Below are 23,563 nucleotides of genomic sequence, written 5' to 3' on the forward strand. Positions count from 1 at the left end.
GCTGAACGCGAGGATTTCCCCTCTGCTTTGTTAGCAGGGGTCCCCGGACTTCTTTGCCCCTCTCCCCGGGTCTTAGGGGAGGAAGAAGGCGGGAGAGAGCGCGATGGTGAGGCTCTGTGGCTTGTATGTTTCGGTGGCAGGGGGGCTTCATGCTGCGGTTCCCCCTGCTCTGCAGGCTGCAGGGCTTTTTCAAACAAAATCATCCTCAGGCGGAGCTCTCTGTCTTTTCTAGCTCTCGCCGTGAGGGAAGCACAGTGCGTGCAGCTGTGGGGTGAATGAGTTTCCCCCAAACAGCGAATACATTTCGCATGGCCGTCAGAAGCCGGCATAGGCTCGCGGCACTGCTCGCATTTCTTAAAGCCTGAGGAGGCAGACATATTTTGTTATTTCCAGTGTTTTATTTATTTATGAGTCTTTTTATAGTCCTTTCCTTTTCTTTTATATTGTTTGTGTGTTTTTCTGGCTGAGGAGCCAGGAAAGAGAGAGCTCGGGTTCACCCGGGGCTCCGGTCTGAGGTGAGTTCTAGTCCCCGAGGGGGGATTTTCGCTGTCAGTTTCGTTCTTCTTATAAAAATATTTTGTTGTTATTATTTTAAAGAGAAAAACAAGGGAAGCTAACTTGGAGTAACAGGGGGAAAAAAACTATTTAATCTAACTGATAGAAGTTACAGTCTGAGAGACTGTGAGGGAGCTCCTGCTCGCTCCGTCCGCTGACGAGGGCGGTTAAAGAGGAACTGAAAGGGAGGGGGTTGAGCCGCGCGCTGCAGAGGGCGGGAAGGGCTCGAGACGCCCTCTGAGCATGCGTGGCTCAACAGGGGGGAAACTGCTTTGCAAAGCTCCGATCTGCGGCTCAGGGCAACCCTTCACCTAGAGTGGAGCACCCACGGGGACACTACTCGAAGAAGAACCTCAAATAATTTTGATTTGGAGATCAATATTATATAAACTAATGTAAACTGTACATTCAACAAAATCAATTACTGCCTTCCAACTGGAACAACCCATCTACATTACTCCTGAGATCAATGTAATGGTAGTTGATTTAGTGGGTCTAGTGAAGACCTGCCAAATCAACCATTTATTGCTCTCCAGTTGACCCCAGTCAAGAAGAGTAAGGTAAGTCAGCTGGAGGAGGTAGATGACTTGGAGGTACTTCAACTCCAGCTACTTTATTCACATAGCTGGAGTTGTGTACCTTAGTTCAACTTAAAGTCTCGTAAGATTTTGCTAATTCCAATCTCAATGAAAGACGAGAATTGAAAGTACAAACAAAACTCCACACCCACACATTTCCAAAGCCTCAAAAAACTCTTAGCTTAATATTTTGTCCAAGTCACTTCATACATTTTTTATTGTAGCAAAAATTTGGGTTTTTTTCAATTTCCACCGATTGCTTTTTCCTCTCACAAAAAAGAACAATTACAGGGAGTAGCATATTGCTTTTTATTCAGAAAAAGAGGGGAAAATATATGGGGAGCTTTAGAATACTACAGGCTTAGTTGTTACACTCTTCTTTGAATATATGAGGTACAAGTATTTCAGTTGGACTATAACTGAAATAGATATAAAGGACAAAGTCCTGGGAGTTGTGTCACCGAGTTCTATAGTAACAAGATATAGTACAACGTTATAAGAATAGAACTATAACAGAATTTAGTTTCATTTTGTGACTGTCACGATCAGCCTGCAAGTTGTGAAGCAGAGATTTATTTCTGGATAATAAACTATGAATTAGAAAGTTTAAAGTTTTCTCTCTCGCAAACCTACAATGGCCTCTACCATAACATTTTCCTATATAGTTTTTGTTTTGTTTTCATGTTTAAATATACTTATTTCCACTTCCAGGGCTAGAATCTGAAAGTGAAGATGATGAGACAAAGCTGTGCTTTGGAACAAATAAAATGCATACTTTTAATAGATATATTGGAATTGTAAGATATTTATATTAATTTTTACAAACTGTATGGGGATAAAGTGATGCCAATTCAATTTAACATTTGTTTAAGGGTATTTCCTGCTCTAATCTTCTCATTTGGAGTACAGTTCCTCATTTTAAATACAAACTTATTCTTTAAAATGTCTTTTATGTTAAAAGAAGTTTGTTACAGGTAAATAATATACATGAATGGTTATTCTGACAAAAATAGTATTTATTTGCACTGCTAGTATTCATTCAAATAACAATATTTAAAATAATCAATTATAGCTGCTGGCAGCACCTGTTGGCCAGACTCCCAGGTTTTACAAGAAAGACATGACTTTTTTGATCCCAGCAAAAATCCTGGAATTATGAAAGCAAACTCTGCTTGAGTGTTGCTGTCCTTAGAGCACAGTGTTATCTCTCCTGACTGAACAGGAGCTATGATGGGTGCTTTCTGAGCTGACAAAGTTCTTGCCACTTGAGATACAGTCAAGAGAGTTGTAGCCTCTAAGAATTTAGAACCTCAGACCTCTAATCCTGCAACTAACTCCAAAGGCAGGCTCTTAACAGATTCAGTGGTGCACAAAGGCAATGCTTCTTGACAGATAAAGGCTTAAATTACACTCAAGGTAAAACAAGCTGGGATAAGCGAGCAACAAGTAGGAAGGTTAAGGCTAGCAGCCAGAAAAAGGGGAAAGGAACTGAGGTTAAGATAGGGAAATGGTGAGTGGCAGAAGGGTAAACGTAGCCTTTACTAAATAAAACTGTGCAGCTGACCAGTGAAACAGAATATCAAGATCATATGCTGTATGTAAATGGAAAGTATTTAGAAATTAAATATGGTGGAGAAACCAAATGATCATATTAGAGTGATTGGACTATAGTTATGTCATGTACAAATGAGAACTATGATGATGTTGCTATCTTGCCACCTGCAGTAAGCGCAAAGAGACTAGATGTTGATGGCTAGTGTGCCTTAGAGGAGTTCCTACAAGCAGCTTCGGGATTCATGCTGGCCCATGGGAGGGAGATGCAACCATGTATGAGCTTCCTCTTGTGGTCATTCATCTGTCTGAATTAGTTCCAAACCTTGGGTCCCACATACTTTTGGCTTATTGGGAATGGGGAGAGTTTAAGTCCCACTTCTGAGCCTTTAGGCCCACACACTAACTTCACACCCCAGATCTGATATCCCTCAGCTGCTAAATGCTGAAACGAGTGCCTGGTTTCCCAAGCCTCCTCACTAGTTGTTAAATGCTCGTTGATTTGCACTCAAACTGTGGATCTAGTTTATCATTTCCTTCTTTGGAGATCACGTTACAGCAAGTTATAGAGAATTTACACACATGATACTCTCATCACAAGGAATAGTCAGATTCTCTGCTAGGGATCAAGGGAGTCTGTTCTTCCCTCTGCTCAGCCTTGTCTTCTGGTTCTAGTCTACTTCCCTCTCTCCCCTTTTTCTTGCTAGAATAAGGCCTTTTCATAAAGCTGATGTTCCCTTTGGTGACTGTTTTGAGCTGCTTCGAGTCCCAAAAGATAGTTTTTCTTTGAAATTCTGCTGTTGTTGCTTGGACCCTTTCCTTTCCCTGATGTGTCATGTGCCTTCAGGAACTGCACCTGCAGCTACAGCCTCCTTGCTCTGAGGGAGCACAGGGAACCCATATTACACAAAGGTCCATGCTTAGGGCAAACTGGGCATTGTATACGCTATAGGGTCAATAAGCAGCCAGTTGTGTCTGTGGGCAGTTTTCCCTCTAGTGTTTTATGTCTATGTGTGGAATGACTTTCATTATGTGCACCAACACAGAGGCGATGTATCACAGGCAAAGTCATTCCACGTATGGGCAGTGTGTGGCGGGAGTGGGGCTGAGGGACTGAGGTGCATGCTGAGGGCTCTGGTTGTGGATGTGGGCTCTGGGGTGCAGGCTGCTGTGGGGAGAGAGGACTACTCACAGTTCTCTCTCACTGCAGCTCCAGAAGGCCTAACCATGGGAGGGGCACCGGGGTTGGGTGCCATGGCTGGGGATGAGACACCACATCCAGGGGAGAGGTGTTCTCCATCCCCAGAACAGAGGTGCTGAAGCCAGGGCAGAATGGACCCTCCTCAGTCCCAGCAAAGAGCTGCCATGGAGCTTCTTGCTGAGGCAAGCAGACAGAGGTGGTGCTCAGTGAGGAGCCCTGAGCCCCTGCACAGGACTTGTTAAGCAACTTCATGGCTGCACACCTTACAGGGATAATAGTCCATGGCAGAAGGGAGCATGCATCCCCACATATGGGCTTAGCTCATAAGTGTCCTCATTCAGTGGCAAGTGGAACATAAAATGGAAATTATTTGAGATTACAAATGAAAGAGCTACGAATGTAGGTAAGGCAAGGAACAGATTAGGAAATTAACGAAGAAAAGAACAGACACTGGGGAAAGGAGAAAAAGAAGGTCTGCATGGTCAAAGGATAATTTTTCTTATTGGGCTTAAGCCACTTAATGAGAGTTTTTTTGTAAAAACGTACGTAAGATACTTATATAGCTGACCCAAATTTTTCAGACAAGAAGCTTTCCATTGATAAATGGCCTTTTTCAGAAACAAAAAAAATATTAAAATGCGATATTATCTGAATTTGGTTTATCCACACAATGTTTTAATACACATCAAATTGAAATAATTAACAATGTTTTTTATTGAAAATCTGGTTCTCCATATAAACACTATTCTGAGTAAATGACAATTTAATATAACCATTTTGAAAATGGTTTAAATTAAAAATATGAAAACACAGCACACATCATACCCAACAAAACTTGAGATAACTTAGAATTTGTTATAAAATTATTTTCCTGGTTTTCAATGAGCTCTATTTACAAGCAGAGAAAAGTAGACACTGATTTAGACACGGTGCTTTTGATGGAAATATAAATCAAAAGTCAACCAGTTTTTCCTTATTTTCTAATATCTTTTTCTTATAATGAACACACTACTCTCTAACAGCTGTGACCTAATGACCAGTTTACTTTAAAAAAAATCCATCTCACAATCAGCAAATGTCAGCAACTATTGAAACAAGGGAAAAGTCAGTGTTTGAAATGGATACTTGTGTTTTCTCAGGATCTATACAGTACATACAGTTTAATGAAGTACAGGTTGGACCTCCGTGTTCTGGTACACTTCGGACCTGACCAGTCCCAAAGGAGGGAATTTGCCAGACCTGAGAAGGTTGGCCCTCCCCGCTGATGGACTACAGGCTCTCCTGGGTCTGTCAGTAGATCGCCAGGCTCCAGCCGGGGGGCTCGCCAAGATGCCACAGCCACCTGGCCCCTGCTCCCAGCCTTCTGGGGCTCTCTGATCTAGCAATAGATTTTGCTAGACCAGAGTGTCCCAGACCAAAGAGATTCAACCTGTACAAACAAATTTACTAAGAGAAAACAAAGTTTTTTTAAATAAATAAGACCAGATTTTTCCCCTCTCAATAAGATCTTCTCTTACTACATGCAAAATTATATTCCCATCTCAGCCTGTTTTAGTACATGTGCTGGTTTATCACTGCAGTCTGGTGATCTGAGATACTGATTGAACCTCGAAATTAGAGCTAAATAACAGCACAGAACATTGAGAGCCATGATTGGTGGCTGTAAACAAACTTTATGAGACAGCAAGAAGCTTGGCCACACTCATGACGAGTGGACATTTGCCTAACTAAAATCATGCTAGACCACAGATGTTGCTGGACCAGAATGTGCAGAACTAGGGAGGTTCAACATGTACTTTGATTAGTAAGATACTGCACAAAAGTAATCAGATGCTGACATAATATTTTTTGCTAGACTATTACATCTTCTGTTCACTAGATAACGAAATAGAATTCTGAAAAGGAAAATTCAGGAAGTACATTTCACCATTTACTAATATTTCCTTTCATATGACCCTTAATGCATCTATTCCTCCTGGGTGCTTTGGAAAATATTTAAGATTTATTGCAGACTTATTGCAGACTTATTTCAGAGATGACCCAGTTGCAGAAAACGTCCAAGCTCCTAAAATCTCATTTGCTACTCAAACAGCCAGCGATAGTAGCAAAATTACAGAGAATAAGGTGGATCTGCCTGTAGTAAAAAGCTACAAATAGTTTAGATTTTTTTTTTTGGGGGGGGGGGAGGGAAAGCTACAGGAAATTAGACTTGCAGTTTCACCAACTTGTAAAATGGATGAGGTTGTTTTATTTAAATAGCTAATTTTTACTGTAGACCTATGAGTCCTGGGGTGGGGTGAACATTTTGCATAATGAGTACCACAAATATAAGATTTTAATCTAAACAGCTATTTCTCCATCAGGCTAAAAAAACAACACAATCTGCAGCTCTGGCAGCAGAGGCAGGGGCTATCAGAAGCCCTGATTTACTAAAAATTATACCAAGATAAAAGGGTTTTTTTTAACCCACTTTCAGTATCATGGACCTACCAAACATGAAGCCTCCTTCTCCCACACACAATCAGCACCAAACTGGCCATAAGGGCCTCAATTGTATGCATACAAACAACAACATGAAATGACACATGCCTCACTTGGAAAGTCTGGCCCTATTTATAAGAATTGTTGACCATCCCTTCTCTATATTTATTTCAGTATTTCATTAATATATTTCTCTATCATTTCCACCAGCATCATAAACTATTGCAAACATGAAATAAAAGAGTTGTACATACTGTAACCTGGGAAGCATCCATGAACTGTAGGCCAAAGTAATCAGTTTCCACAAGGTCCAAATGATATACAATCTGGTCAAATAAATCCAGGCCTTTCGCATTTTTCTGTAATTCAAAAGGAAAAATAAAAGATTTCTTAAAGGGTTTGGCAGGGGAGGGAGAGTGCACATAGGCAATTTGTTTTAAAAACTCATGAGAAGTACACTGCTTAGATATTAAACAATTAAACTGGAAGTGCTTTCATTTCCTAGGGTTGCCAGGTGTCCGGTTTTGAATCAGACAGTCCAGTATTTGAGCTTTCTGTCCAGGAAACAAATTGAGAAAATACCAGACATATAAATGTCTGGTATTTTCCAATTAAGTAAGTTTTATTATCATCATGAGTATCACTACGTAGTTGCATACTGCCTGGCTGGTAGACACGCTCACACAGTAGAGAGGAGGGCAGGGTCGGGGCGGGATGGAATCCCCAGGGCTGGACTCGCCCCCATGCTCCCTGCCGGGACCGTGTGCGGGATGGGCAGCACCCCGGGATCTGCCTGTGCCCGGGCCAGCTCCGCTCCCCGCCGAATGGTTCCCACCCCCACTCCTCCCCTCGCCAGCTCCGCTCTCCCCGACACCCTCCTGGCCAGTCCTGCTTCCCACTGGCAGTTCTCCCCCTTCCCCCGATCTCCCGTGGCCAGCCCCGCTCCCCCCGAGCTCCTCCCGGCCACACACACCCATCTGAGATACATGTGTCTGGTATTTTTTGGAAATCATCTGGTAACCCTATCATTTTCTCCAATTAATAAGGTATTTCTTAGATGTTTATCATGACAGTATTGAACACTGACATATCACCAAGTTGTGAAATACTTTTACTATTTATTTTAGCGTCAAAACATTTTGCTCTCTGTTCAATTTGAAGAAGGTTTCTACAACTAGCTACAGAAGCAAAAAGTGAATGATTTCATTGCTAATGCCCTGCAATATGGAGCCAGCATTTTAAACCCCAGGATACTAAATTCTCTATTAAATGTCTGCTTGAGTAATTGTCTGAGGTCTTTTGGCAGCTGTCTGATGTCAATTGCAATTAAGAACTGCCATTGCACCATTCAGGCAGCAAAATAAATTTAAGACAACTTGACTAGTTAAGAGTACTATAAGGAAAGATAATGGCATTTGATAGGGTCTTTAAATAATGCTATTAATTGCTGAATAGCATTTGCAGCCTTTACACAAAACAAACCCCACAAGTTTTACTAATTTGGCACCCTTACAGGAATGTGTGGGATTGAAAACTGAACTACCCTCAGCCCAGGCTAGAGCTGATTCACAGGCAGGATACTGGTAAGGAAGCTTGCACCCTCACTACTCTGGGTCTTGTACCATTATTCACAGGCTAACTCGTGAATTTAAGTCACCAGTGCAGCTGTCAAGTACAAACACTGTGGAGGTTATGGGCATGGGTGGAAGGAAAAGGACTGAAAAACAATTTTGAAATGCCAGCTTTGTTGCTTAGAATTGAGAATATGTTTTTTTTAAATGTTTGAAAAGAACTTCTTCGGAGGACAATAACCCAGCACAAAACTGAACTGGAGCCTTGTTTGTTTTAGGGGCAGCATTGTATCATAATGAAATGTAGGCCAGTGGTTCTCAACCAGGAGATTGCAACCCTACAAAGGGCTGTAAGCAGGTTCTGTTGGGGAAGAGGGGAGTTCTGCAAAGCAGAGCCAGCATTAGACTTGCTGGAGCCCAGGCAGAAAACCAAAGCCCCATGGACCCAAGTCCTGTCACTGGGGTTTCTAGCCAAAGCCAGAGCAGTTTAGCTTTGTTGGGCCCCTTTGGCATGGGGCCTTGGCAGTTGAGTTGCTTGCTACCTCCTAACACTACTACTGGCTTTTATAGGCAGAAAAACAGTCGTGGCACAGGTAAACAGCGAACTGGAGCCAATGGGAGCCATGAGGCTCTGTGGCTCTGGACCTTTTAGGTAAATAAAGTGGCTTTTCCAAAGCAGGATCACCAAACTCTTTGAGAAACACTATACTAGTAAATATCCCTAAGCTTCTCTTCTTCTCTGTGGTATTGCAATTGCAGGAGATCAGGAAAGGGGCTCGGACGAAAGGTTGGGGTTTTTTTAAAGACAAAAAGCTGATAAGGCATTTTTAGGGCCCACTTCAGGCCATTTTTTAACCTTCCAAATACACTATTAGACAAAAAAAGCCCATATTTTCCAATATATGTCAGGGAAGGAACAAATTACTTGTATGGTTATATGGTATGGTGGTTTCATTGTTGAACTACTTACTGTTCAATGAGTACATTACTGAAGGGAGCAGCTGTAATATTTGCATCATCAGTTTGTAAAGTGTGCAATATGTTTTTGATTTTGTTTCAAATATTGTTCTAAATGAATGTCAAGCACTCAGAGACTAGGTTAAATATAACACAGAACTGCAAAAGTTTGGTGCTGTGTATAGGCAGAGTTACAGAATGAATATGTCCGTATCTGCCCTCTCTAGAAATGCAGGTAAAACAGCAAATTTGGCTCAAAGTCTTTTACAAGTAATCTGGGGGGGGGGGGGGGGGAAGAGAAGGAGGGATGACATTTGCAACAGATCCCATTCAGCTCAAGATATATATGCAAAGATGTGGGCAACTGCTTTATCTTTAGATTCTTATGACCATTATAAAGGACATCATAAGTGTGGGAGCATGTCCCCTACTGCTTTTGAATTAAAAAAAATTGTGTTAAGGGGTCAGAAACCTAATCACTAGAGAACAGTGTTTCTTAAACTGTGTTCCGCGGCACACACCGTTGGAGGTGTGGCTTGGAGAACAACAGAGTTCAAAATGGCCACCCTTAAAGGGGCAGGTAACCTTTCCCCCAACCCACTCTTTTTTTTTTTTTGGCTTAATAACTTTTCCCCCCTGACCCTTTTTTTGTTGAGAAAAAAAACACCACCACCACATTCTTGGTGTTCTTTGGTCTTAAAAAGTTTAAGAAACACTACACTAGAACATTTTAGGCATTTTCATTTAGTTCTCTCTCTCCCAGAAAAACTCTGATTTCAGTTAGTCTAGAATTTGATCCTTAAGTTTTCAACTAATCTGTTTCCCCTCCCCCACCACTTACAACAGTGTATTTTACACATCATAAACAAATCTTAGAAACATTACTTAGAAATTCTCTTCTTTAACTATAAAGGTTAGGTCTACACTAGGAAACTATTTCAAAATAATTAAATGTGACTTAATTACTCCCCATTTTACAAAATCAAAATAGTGTACCCCCACTACAGGGACGCCTCAAAATTAGTCCGAGACAGGCTCTGTTAATGTGGATGTGCTACCTCAACTTAGAACTCCAGAAAGCAATGGGGAATAATCAGTTCAAATTACTCTGGGGAGTAATTATTTTTGAAATAGTAGCACTGGAGCCTCCACACTAACACTATTTCAAAATAGCTATATGCACTGGAGCCTCCACACTAACACTTTTTCCAATAAGTAGCATTATTCCCCGAGAAAAGCAGGAATATAGATTTTGAAATAAGCAGTCCATTATCTCGAAATAACAGTCTTGGTAGTGTGGATGCTCCACTTATAAATTCGACCTAAGGGAAGTTATTTCAAAATAAAATCCTACTGTAGACCAGGGCAAAGAAAGGAATGAAATAATTTCCACCTCCACTAGCTTACTTGAAGAGGTCAAACAACTCTGGTGTAGGTGGCAAGTTCTATTTAAGTCTCAACCAACATGACTGACAAATTGAATTTTTCAATGTTTACAAAAACAGCCATCTGACCTCCATTAAAATAAGATGTACAGCTATTTCTTAATACAATCAAGAAAATGGCATTTTGGGATATTGTTTGTCTTGTTTCAGGGAAGGCAAAGATGAATTAGAGAGAGACGTACTTTATTAATCACAAAATTCAATAACCTTATTGCAAAAATCTGAGATGATCATCTCTTAAGATGTAAGTAATGTTGCTTAGAAACAGTACACATCCATGTCACTGTTCTGAAAGCACGGTATTTAATAACTCTCTAGATCAGAGTCAAATAAGCAAAGAATGTATTTTAAAGAAGGATTTTGTCACTGTATTAAATGTTTAGTGAAATTAATGCTTGTGCAAGACACCAGATCAAAAGCACACTAGAATGAAGTTCTCTCTCCACCTGAACAGAGAACAGATACAGTACAGGTAACAGGAGTCCACAGTTTGTCAGCTTTCCATGACCACTCAATTCTTGATAGCTTTCTTATGCATTGACTGTGTAAGCATGCCAATTAAGAAGCAGATACCTGTCAAATAGACTCTGGCTTCTACTTTGTCACTACCAGCCTGGACCAACAGCACACAATATTCCACTGCAGGTGCATCACAACTGTAAAGTGAGTCATGTGGAAGAAGCAGTATTGTCATTTGCTTGATTGTTGTAAAATGCAATATTACATGTGTAGCTTCTTGGAGATGACAGACTTTAAATGTCAGTAAAAGTTATTTCTTAATTATTCAAACCTTTAGATGACAAATTTGTGTTGGAGCTCTGGGCAACATGAACGCAAAACAGGCTTTCTTCCAGGCATTACAGCAGGGGTGAGGAACCTCAGGCCCGGGGGGCAGATGTGGACCCCAGCTTGCTTGGATCCAGTCCCTGAGGCTCAGCACTGGAGAGCCCACACTGGTGCTCCAGCCTTCCAGCCACCTACGTGCAGGGCTGAAGCACTCAAAATCTACTAGCCTGGGCCCTCCCCCCGGCTCTGGTGTGCCAGAGAAATGTGGGGAGTGTCTTTCTCCTTCTCAGTCAGGGGTTTCTACTTTGCTTCTCACTTGTGTGCAACATCCGAGTGATTTTGTGGTGGGTCAGCGGCCCCCAAGCCAAAAAAGGTTTCCCACCCCTGCATTACAGCGATGGGAAAGATGGGAAACTGAAGCTCCTTACCCTCTAACTAGGGCTGCCAATTTTCTGATTATCCCACCCCTACCCCGCCCCTTTTCTGAGGTTCCACCCTACTCACTCCATCCCTCCTCCCAGTGCGGCTCCATCTCCCTCACTCTTGCTCACTCACTCATTTTCCACTTGGCAGGAGCAGGGTGTTGAGGTGCGGGAGGGCTGTAGCATGAGAGGTTTGGGATGCAGAAGAAGGCTTACGGCTGGGGCAAGGAATTTGGGATGTAGAAAGGAACCTGGGATGTGGACTCTGCAGCACTTACCTCAGGAAGCTCCTGGAAGCAGTCAATGTGTCCTTCCTGCTCTTGGATGCAAGGGTGGCCAGTGGGGCTCAACACATTACTCCAGTCCCACCTGGCACAAGCACTGCCCCAAGCACCAACTCCAAAACTCCCATTGGCCAGAAACCATGATCAATGGGAACTGAGAGAGTGGCGCCTACAGACAGGGCAGTATGCAGAGCTATCTGGCTGCCTCTGCTGTAGGAGACAGGAGATTCCAGGAGCTGCCAGGGGTATCTCTTCCTAACTCCTAGGCACAGGGAGAGGCCAGGCAGCTCTACATTCTGCCACTGCCTACAGTGCTTTACCCGCAGCTTCCATTAGCCACAGTTCCCGGCCAATGGGAGCTAAGTAGCTGGCACTCAGGGCAGCTCTTGCACCGGGGCAGAGGTAGTGTGCTGAGCCCCACTGGCCACCCTTGCACCTAGCTGCTTTCAGGAGCTGCACAGAGCCAGCTGCTGTGGCCAAGCTGACTTTAATGGCCCAGTTAGCAAGCCACTGGGGTCCCTTTTTGACCATGCATGTCAGTCAAAGACAGCTGACAACCCTACCTCTAATATCAGAGGTAGTCCTCTCCTTTCTCCTACCCCTTCACTGCCTGAGAAAGAATATGAAGAGGGAACAGAAGATGATGCTGGGGCATGGCTAGAGTATAAACTGGGTAGAAAATTTCCCATACACTTCTTTTGTTTTAAAAAAAGTCTCTAACAAAAAATTCTTTAAAAATTGCCCACATTATCAAACATTCTGTGATGTTTGTTATGGAAAATATCAAAATAGTTTTAAAATTCTTTATTTACCCAAAATTGCATTTTCTTACTGTAAACTGGGATTCAATGACATGTTTCAAAAAACAATTCAATTAATATTCACATCTAAAATACTGATGAAAATTTAATAGAAAATGCACTCATTGAAGAAACAAACAGTTTTTCAATTTTCATGAAACCATTTCCCAACCAACTTTAGTAGATTATTGCTGTGACTCCAAATTTTCTTTAAAGTAGTTAGAACAACACCCTCCTGCTTTCCAAATTTGGAAAGAGCTCTCCAAATTATGAGGTCCCCTATCTGCCTCTTCTCCCTTTCGAGAAGATCCATTCCTCAGTGAGTTTCTCCACCGCTCCAGAGGAGAGAGGGGAAAAAAAAACTGGCTACCAGTTTCCGAAGCTATAACTTTGGCTACACTGCAGTAAACTGGGGCAAAGAAAGTAAATGGAAATAAAAAAAAGTTGCTGGGAATAAAAAAAAGATCACATCTCTCATCTCACTTTCAAGAATTAATAGGGTGGCATTTAGCATAAATTGTTCTGCTTGTAAGACGTTGGTGCTTTTTCAAATATATGGCACACAGTAGCATGTTCCTTTCTGTGTCTTGCACCAAGGTACATTTGTTTTGTAAGTTCTCAATATGAGCACCATATAAACATCTCCCAGCACTCCAATTCCTACATCTATCCATGCTCTTTTCAAAATGTGTATCTTCCTTAAAAATAACCTACTGGGGGAGAGTACTTGTGCTCCTTTCTGATGCATAAGAAAAGTTGGAAAGATTTCTTTAAAGTGTTCTTCTGCTTATTTTTACCTCCATGCTAACATTAAGGTCTTCTCTTCTCACTTTCTCCTAGAGGATTCCTTGGAGTGCTAGAGAACTGAAATGGGAGAATTGTGAGGCCTGATCAGAAGAAAAAGGCTTAAGGTGTTTCAAGGAGATGCCCACTATTTCATCCAACAACATGAGAGTAGAACTGGCCTCATCCAGCTTTTTATGTTCCACAATCATTCTCTTCTACCTTTCCCTCTCCCTGCCTTATGATGAGCCTAGCAACCTCTTAAGGAAGTACTGAAAAAATAAGTACATCACACTTATACCACTTTACGTAGTACAGGCAGTCCCCGGGTTACGTACAAGATAGGGACTGTAGGTTTGTTCTTAAGTTGAATTTGTATGTAAGTTGGAACTGGTACATATTTTAAGGGAAACTCTAGCCAAACATTTCTCCAGAGCTCAGTTTTATTCTCCCACACCTCACTTCCCTCAGTCCTTTATTCTCAAGCTGAGGTGTCTGCTGAGAAAAGCCGCTCCGCTTCTCCCTAGTCTGCTGGGGGTGGGGTGCTAGCTTCGCGTCTCCCTGGTCTGCTGGGGGGAAACAGCTAGTTGCCTCACCCCGTTTGTAAGTAGGGATCCGATGTAAGTCGGATCCATGTAACCCGGGGACTGCCTGTACTCTGAATATCCTGAAGAGCATTTTTTAATCTAAAGTCTTCCAGAACTCCCTGAATTGGATGTGACTATACAGAACACTGCTCTTACATTAAACTGTTTTGTATATTTTTCACTACATAATCACTCCCCTATCATCCTGATGTTTCCTAACTGCAACTGCACTAAAAAAGGAGTAGTAATAAATTCACTTTAGACTTGAAAGGATTCAGAATTTCATCTAAGTAAAGAGGAGACTAAGGGGGGATATGATAGAGGTCTATGGCAGGTATGGAGAAAGTGAACAAGGAACAGCTATTTACCGGTTCCCATAACATAAGAACTAGGAGTCACCAAATGAAATTAATAGGTATCAGGTTTAAAACAAACAAAAAGGATGCATTTCAGGTGCCAACCTGTGCAACTCCTTGCCAGAGGATGTTGTGAAGACCAAGACTTTAAAAGAAGAAAAAAAACTGAATAAATTCATGGAGAATAGATCCATCAATACTTATTATTAGCCAGCATGTGTAGGAATAGTGTCCCTAGCCTCTGTGTGTCTGGAGCTGGAAATGGGTAACAGGGGATGGATCACTTGATGATTACCTGTTCTGTTCACTCCCTCTGGGGCATCTGGCATTGACCACTGTCAGAAGACAGAATACTGGACTAGGCGGACCTTTGGTCTGGCCCACGATGGCCATTCTTATGTTTTTAAAAATTATCCCTTTGGACAAAACAGAAGCAGATAGACTAAAAACAGAAACCCAAACTGTTTTACAAGTTCTATGCAAAAAGTATAGCTCTCCAGAATTTTTAAATAGAGAATCACTGTAGAAACATCTTTTGCATATCCTAAGACAAAGCAAGAATAGAGCATCTAGTAAGTGGATTATGCAAGCTTTTGGATCTTTCAAACCTGTTCTGCCCCTCCTTCTTCCCCCAGTGTTAAGGTGGTGCCAAGAGCCTCAGCTAGGGCCACTGTCCCTTTGACAGGCTCTGTACAAACACTTGAAACCCTACTGGTGGTCAAGTTTCTATGTAAATATGGACCTCATTATCCATTCTGGGAACCATATCGTGGCATATATTTTAGTATCTACATTTACATGAGAGATGCAATAGTATTTTGCACACAGCTAAGGATCGCTGATATTTCTGGTGTTAGGGAAATTATAGCGCTATTTTGGTATACCTCTTTCCTTGGCAAACACCATTTTAAATACTGGAGCCAGCTGATCACAAAATATTCAATAAAACTCTATACTGACACTATACTTTGAAAGATAATTGCCTCATATTTTAATCACAGGAAATTGACTTTGGCAAATCTAGTCCTACTACAAAAGGATGTCAGATAATTGAAATCTACGCCATAATCAGATGTGTGAAGTAAAATCTGTGTACTTCATTTGCAGTTTATGAGATTGTAGAATGTAATTCCTTTTCGTGGCTGAGTAACATTTGTAGTTCCATTTTTTTGAGAGTTGAGCCTTCACATAAAAGAGCTTGCCTGATTTTCTGATTTGTTCAAATAATTTTTTTTATATGGAAGATAGGATAGCTAATCTACTGTTTAACAAGACAATGAAACTACTATTTGACTTTTGTTAATTTTTTAATAAATTAATCTGAGTTTAACAGTGGCTACATTTTATCCTATTCCTTTCTGTTGCTGAAGTGCTTATATGCATCTTTCACTAACAAAATACAGGCAGTCCCCAGGTTATGTACAAGATAGGGACTGTAGGTTTGTTCTTAAGTTGAATTTGTATGTAAGTCGGAACTGGTACATATTGTAGGGGAAACTCTAGCCAAACATTTCTCCAGAGCTCAGTTTTATTCTCCCACACCTCACTTCCCTCAGTCCTTTATTCTCAAGCTGAGGTGTCTGCTGAGAAAAGCCGCTCCGCGTCTCCCTGGTCTGCTGGGGGGGCACTAGCTTCACGTCTCCCTGGTCTGCTGGGGGGAAGCAGCTAGTGCGGGGTTGCCTCACCCCGTTTGTAAGTAGGGATCCGATGTAAGTCGGATCCATGTAACCCGGGGACTGCCTGTACTGCATTATACGCCTTGCAAGATTCCCAACTGTACAATCTATTTTAACAACAAAAAATGAAAATTAAAAAAACCTACGTAGGGTTTACTTTCAGATCCCTCATTATAAATGAATCTTATCTCCATCTGTGTTTCTGGAATGTGCTGTATAAAAATACTACTTAAACTGTGACCATGTACACATCATTCACTCTCTCAACACTACACTGTGTGATACAACAAAGATGCCATATTAGTCTCCTCAGTTTGGAGTTCTCAACACAAGTTCAGATTCCTGAGTCTTATTAAGATCAATTAAAAATCTGGGAGTACTATGGTCCTCTGGCTTCTAGAAAAATGTGTCCTTTATACTTGTTATTCTCAATGCTCTAAGACTTTTCAAAAAGAGCAGTTGGAGGCCACAGATAGAGACTGGATTGTTAGCCTACCAGGGGAATTCCCTACAAAAACAATGAATGAAGGTGGCAGACTGGAGAAGGAACAGTGCCTGATGCCCACTTCTGAATAATCACTAGTATTTCTCTGCTGTACTTGGGCACTGATTTGGGAGTAACAAGAGTGAGGAGGGCAACAAATGGCACCTTGGACAAGCCATAGGTAATGATGTCACAAAGACGGACTGCTGGTTATTATTCCCTTACACACCCCTTTCTGTGTTAATCTGCAACAGTGTACCTATTCAATTTATGAGTTTAATGAAGTTTACTAGTAGTTTAACTCCTAATCCCTACTTATTTCTAACCAACTTTTCTCTTATACGATCAAAGAGAAAAAACCCAAACATTCATACCATTTCTGAACTTTTAATACTCAGCTCTTGCAAATTGGGATAACTCCCTCACAGTCAAAGGTGCTAAAGTAATGTGCACCTGCTGACTTCTAGCCAATATTTATAGTTTAAAATGTCTAAATTTCTGATTGCTGAGCATTATTTGTCCCAGTTATATCAGTGGTTCACTGATAAGATCTGATGTAGAAAGAATGGAATTTTTTGAATATGTCAATTTTGGAAGGACTTTTTCATAGAATACTATTTTTCTTCTATTAGGAAAGAATAACAGGAAAAATCAATAACCTAACACACAATTTATATCAGATGCCTTAACCTGAACAGGGTGGGAGCCAAGAACAAAGGCCCAACTGTGAGAGAGGAAGGAGAAACAATAAGGGGATGACAACAGTTCAGGAGATTTCTCGTTCTGCTAACAGAATGTTCCAGTTAATACCAATAAGAAAAAGGTTTGTGTCAATGGACTAGGAAGGATGGAAATAACTGGTAAACCTCATTGTATGGGGAATAAGGGTTATTTCAAGAGAAAGGTTTTCTTTCAAAATAACCGCGTCTTAACAGCGTCTGTTATTTCGAAATAGTGCCATAATGTGAATATGCAAATGAAGCACAGGATAGTTAAATCCTGACTTTATTTGCAATTTCGAATGTCTTCATTTGCATCCCTATTTTGAAATAGGGTGCAAGTGTAGACATACCCTGGTAGTCCCTGACTTTCCCTCTGAAATTTGTAGATTGCTTCTCACATAGAACAGTCCCACATCTGCTAATGGCACCTCCTGATTCTATGTGCCCCTTAATCCTGGTCTCTATGACTTTGTCTACAAAAGTTTAAAATGCAGCTGCATGAGCACTTTAAACTGCAACTGTGGCCACAGCAAGCGTGCTGGGAGAGGGTTCTTCCACGGCTCTGTGTAAACCACTTCCAGAAGGGGAGTAGCTAACATGGTTCATACTGGAGCTTTACAAAACTGTAACTTGTGCTCAGGATGTTTGTGTGTGTTTCAAATCCCTGAAACACTGCCCGTTTCATTGTACATAGAAATTTAAGTTTATTAAATTAGGTAAAGCTGTGGGAGTCACAAGTCCCAGCTTGAGAACCCCGATGTAAACGGCTGCAATATGATTACATTAAATAAGTTTTGCTTTATACAACCCTCATCCTCATGATTCAAAGCCAGGGTTAAGCCTGGAAAAATAAAGGTTTTTCTTTTTAATAGACCATGTTTCTAGCCATGTGGTGAACTATAATCTACCTTGAGCTCTGAAGATATGGTTTCATTTTCACCGCAGTTGGCCACTATGTCAAATTTTCAATTCTGGCATTCAGCCAGTTTACAAATAAAAGATCTTCAAATGGTCATTAAGCCTCCAACTCTGTCACAACAGTATCAAAGGGGCTTTTTAAGCACCTGCTGTTTCAGGCAAATAGTGTTTAAATCTGGAGGAGAGCACAGAATAAGCAATGTTACTGAACATGCACTGAAAATGCAACTGATGACACACGTCAACATGTCTGAATGAGGAAGGGATCAATTATTTTAGCTCCTTGGAAACTTTCTTTTTCAAGTTTTACCAAAAACTAGACCAAAGTAAAACCGGAAAAATTGTAGTCAAACTGAAATGAGTTTTACCCTAAAAGACCAAAATTACTTTTAAATATTTCACCTGATTTGTCCCACATTTAACTAAGGGAATACTTCCTACCACCTTTCTCCCCTTACTGACCTCCTCCCAAAAATATATGTATTGAATAACTGATAGGAACAGGGCTGGTCTTACCATGAGGCAAACTGAGGCAGCTGCCTCAGGTGCCAGACTGTGTGTGTGGGGGGGGGGGGGCGCCACTAAGACCCAGAGTGTATAAAATTGTGTCTGCTGCTGGTACATATGTATTCTCTCTGCTCTAGAGTAGAACAGGAAGGCGGCAGAATTAAGACCTTTCAAAATTTTGGCCCAGGTGAGGGGGTACTGGGGTGTCATTTCAGCTCCCTGCCTCAGGTGCCAAAATGTTGTGGGCCAGCCCTAGATAGGAATCTATCATTTTCTGTGCAAAAGAGACTATTGGAAATGTTGAGAATTACAAATTAGGGAAAGCGAGGGAACGTACACCCTTAGATAAAGTCCCACCGTCCACTAGAGATGTAAGAGAGTAGTTGACTACCCAATAAGCAGAAGCTTATCAGATAGTTGACTAGTGATGCGACTAGTTGCTTCCCTCCTCCCTGGCTCCCTGTATCAGAGAGAGGCAGCAAGAGGCGGGGGGAAGCAGGTATTGGGGGGAGGTGACTTAAAACCCGGTTATCCCCAGCACCGTCTCTGTGGGGGGCAGGGGAGGTAGAGGCACAGCAGAAAATGGTGCAAGTGGGGACTGAAGCAGTCTCCACTCACACCACTTCAGCTGTGATTCTGCTTTTGAAATGTACAAGAGTCCCAGTGGGGGACTCCCTGCTGGCCCCACCCTCCCTGAGCCACTTGAGCCTTTCAAATGTACAAGAACCCTGGCAAGGCTGAGGCACCACAGAGAATGTGGGGCCAGTAGGGGAGTCCTTGCTGGTCCCATGCTCCCTGCAGGACTTCTGCATTGGAAATGTACAAGAGGCCTGGGGCACCTCAGCCTTTGCAATGTGTAAGAGCCCCATTAGAGCTCTTGTACATTTCAAAAGGAAGCCCCATGCTAGGGCTCTTGATACAGTTCAAAGGCGGAGGTGTCCTTATACACTAATCGAATAGTTGATGGAAATTCCATCGACTATTTGATTAGTTAATTAATCAAAATTTAACATCTCTATCCCCTCCCCCTCACACAAATACCTCCTCCTACCCATTTTATTGAATGATTTCCTCACTGTAATCTAGGCAAAGTAAAAATGAGAATCAGCATGCTGTAGCTTAAGTACAGATACAAATTCGGCACTCTTCTTCAAGAGTGCCTGTGGTCTTTGTGGCTGGATTTGTGGGGAATGGAAGAATCCCATTAGAAACCACCGATGAGACTGAGCTCATATCTACAATGCCACAGAAAGTCGATCTAAACTACGCAATTTCAGCCACGCAAACGACAGAGCTAGAGTTGACTTTCCCTTAAGTTGATTTACCATGGGGTCTACACCATGGGAGATTGACAGGAGAAGCTCTCCCATCGACTTCCTTACTCTTCTCATTGGGGTAGAGTACAATCAACCACCTGTGGATCGATCTCTGAGCGGAGATCCCTGCTGTTGTATAGATGTAGCCTCAAAAGCGAGTGAAAGAAGATGCTGGGCACAACTGGATTTGCTGCACGTTGCATATCAAAGCTTCCCAGCAGCATTCCTCAACAGTGCTCAGGAGTTCTCCCATCATCAGGATGTAGAAATGATGCTCACAACCTTCTGAAAATGAACAACAGGACTGAGCCCCAGAACAAAGGAGACAAGCCTCTCTTTAAACCTATCATGACCTAGCAATGAAGGACTAAATGGGGCCATGAGGATATAGAAACTAGGAAGAGAACTACAAACTACACACCTACAAGCTAAGGCTCTGGAACAGAAAAATGATGCCACTCAGACAGGTCTCAGGATATATGGTTTTTCATCAGGATACTACTTTGGACTCTGTTGGGATAGCTTTGAAGGAGGGTAGTCTATTACATCACTCATTAACCGCTAGGTCTAAACTCAGGCTAGCAGTTGTGGAATTTTCAAAACTTGGGTATAAAGCCAAAAAAAAAAAAAAGAGAGGCTAGGAAAACATGATGTCTTTTCCGAACTGCACTGCACAGTAGTAGGAATACGCGTTATAAATTATCTCTGAATTATTCATAAAGTATGATGATCTCAGAGGAATTACAACAACTTGCTGAGATGAATTAAATTACTAGAATGTAAACATAGCAGTGCAACATTGTGTAAAGTGTCCACAAAATGAACAAAGAGAGGAGAATTGCTTCACCCAGAAGGAAAAAAACCCACCACCACATACTAAGTAATTAGTTAGAAAAAGTTGATACTGATAATAACAAACAAAAGGGGGGAAAAAGAGAAGACAAGAAGCAGTCAAGCATAGTTTGCAGTGTCCTCTGTTATGGAGTGACCATTTTATCAGAAAACTTATTGTTTCTACCATCTGTTCAGTTTGCCTAAAGAAATACAGCTCAGTGTTCCTAACTGACTTTCACCAGCCATACTAGGGATGTTAGATATCAGGTAATAGAACAGTCGAGTAACCACATGAATTCTGATCACTCAACTATTCTATAGTCCCCAAGGGCAGGGAGCCCCCTGTCACCGCACACTGCTGCCTCTGTATCAGAAGCAGCATTGCAGGATTCCAGGCGGGAGACGGTCCATGAAAGGAGCCAGTTTAAAAACCTGCTCCCCACACAGACCAGATGCCTGCTGTGGACAGAGGCTACTTCATGGCAGCCTCCCCTGCCCTCACACCCTGGGCTGCTGTCTCTGATAGAGACAGCAGCCCGGGAGTGAGGGGAAGAGGAGAAGGGAAGGAGCTGGCACCATAGAGCTAGTACTGGGGAGAACAGGCTTTTAAGCAGGCTCCTCCCAGCAATGGCTTCTACACCCCCTTGCAGCCTCTAGAGGCAGCAAGGTGCAGGGTGCGTGTAGCCTAGGCTTATCAGTTAATCATATAGTCAACTACACGCTTATATCCCTAAACTGTAAATATACTAGGGACGTAAGTGACGAGTCGACTATCCTATAAGCATAAGCTATATTAGTCGGATAGTTGACTAATGATGTGACTAGTCACTAACCCCCTTGCTGCCTCTATCAGAGAGAGGCAGCAATGGAGCGGGGGGGGGAGTGAAAGCCAGCTTAAAAGCCAGTTCTCCCCAGCACTGTCTCCGCGGGGGACAGGGAAGATAGAGGAACAGTGGGAAATGGCATGAGTGGGAACTAAAGCAGTCTCTGCTCGTGCCTGTTCCGCTGTGATTCTGCTTTTGAAATGTACAAGAGCCATGGCCCCGCGCTCCCTTTCAAAGGCTGAGGCACCGCAGGGAGTGCAGGGCCAGTCCCCTGCTGGGCTTCCACTTTTTAACTGTAGCAAGAGCCCGACAGTTCAAAGATGGAGACACCCTTATTGACTAATCGAATAGTTGATGGAAATCCCATCGACTATTTGATTAGTTAATCTAAATTTAGAGCCCTAACATATACATACACTCAAACAGGTGATCATAAACGTCACAAAATGCTTATTGATTTGTGCTGTGTGATTTTACAAATCAAAGAAAATTAGAGGGCTCTGAACAATACAGGGTGGACGTACCTGGTCCACCTCCCTGACTGGTCCTGGACAAGGGAGTTTTCTGGACCAGGGACGGTCTGGGGGAGGCAGTGCCAGCCTCTCTGCAGGGCTCCTCTCCCAGCTACGTGGCACCACTGCCCTTGGCCCCCTGGCTGCGGTAGTCCTGTGGATTCCATGGGCCTGCCAGCCCCATGAGCTGCGGTGGCAGCCCTGCTGTTGCTCATGGTCCTGCGCCAGCTGTGGGCTTTCCAGCTCCTCCCCCCCACATTCTGGCCCTGCTGGCTGCAGCTCCACCCCATCTTCTCTGCTGTCCTCTGCCAGCTTCCCAGCCTGGCTGGGTGCAGGCTCTAGTGCCCTTGGGCTCCACTACCCTCCTAGTCTCACCAGCTCTGCTCCCAGCCACCAGAAATCTGTGTACTAGGGCTCTCTAGTCGAGCAACTTCCGTGACCCTTCTAGACCATGGATGTTGCCAGACCAGAGAATCCCGGACCACAGAGGTTCAACCTGAAGTAGATGGAATACTTACAACTTTGTCTAAATCACATGAAAGACAACCAAATACTTGAACAATGGGTGCTGTAGAAATAAAATATTCTCCCTAGTACCACCACTATTAATATTACCATAGGTGCTTCAACATTTTGGACTGTGCTCAAGTCTTGGTTTTCTGCTCACTGCTTCCACCACTTACATATGGCAGTGGCATCCTATTTATTTTTGCAAACAGAGATAAGCAGGATCACTTCTAAACAATTCTAAGTTTATAGAGACACACGGTAGCCCACAAACAGCACACAAATGGAGAAACAGTGGAGACTCACTACATGACAAAATGCTACCTCTCTCTTTAGAACCTGATGAGGTCACCTGACCTTATTCCAACAGTAAGAGTACGTCTTCAAAGTGTCAGGGCTTGGGGTTGGGGGAGCTGTGCGAAACTTCCTTCACCCTGCCCCCGCCCTGCGCAAGCGTACAGCACTTTGAAGTGCTGTGCGTTCCTCACAGGGCAGGGGGAAGGGCAGAGGAAACTTCGCATGCTCCCTGCACTCCCAGGCCAATCAGGGCTTGGGGGTAGGGGAGTGCGTGACATCTACTCCCACCCTGCGAGGAGCGCATGGCACTTCAAAGCGCTGTGTGCTCCTGGCAGGGAGGGAGGAAGCTTTGTGCTCCCTTGCCCCCAGGCCCTAATTGGCCAGGAGGCAGGGGAGCAGCAGGGCCTCCGCGGACTGGATCAACCACTTGGCCAGCCGGATCCAGCCCGTAGAGACCCTTTTGCCACCCCGACCTGTATACAGAATCTCAACTATGCACAAATGCCTACACCCTGGTCTACACTAGGGAGTTATTTCTAAATAACTCCCTTTATTTCAAAATAATGAGAGGACCATCCACACTACCAAGCCCATTATTTCGAAAAAAGG

General features: G+C 42.8%; 1 protein-coding gene across 3 annotated transcripts in view; it reads right to left on the minus strand.

Moving 5' to 3' along the window:
• The window catches only part of EPB41L4B (erythrocyte membrane protein band 4.1 like 4B), a 266,752-nt gene that overhangs the window by 165,927 nt on the left and 77,262 nt on the right, over positions 1-23,563 (minus strand). For all 3 annotated transcript variants that reach the window (XM_075921605.2, XM_089776480.1, XM_075921604.2), the window contains exon 2: positions 6,621-6,725. In XM_075921605.2, the coding sequence (XP_075777720.1) occupies positions 6,621-6,725 (105 nt within the window). The remainder of the gene's footprint in view (positions 1-6,620; positions 6,726-23,563) is intronic.

This window comes from Pelodiscus sinensis, chromosome 2 (genome assembly GCF_052426305.1).
Source record: "Pelodiscus sinensis isolate ZL-2025 chromosome 2, ASM5242630v1, whole genome shotgun sequence".
In the NCBI taxonomy this organism is placed as follows: Eukaryota; Metazoa; Chordata; order Testudines; family Trionychidae; genus Pelodiscus; species Pelodiscus sinensis.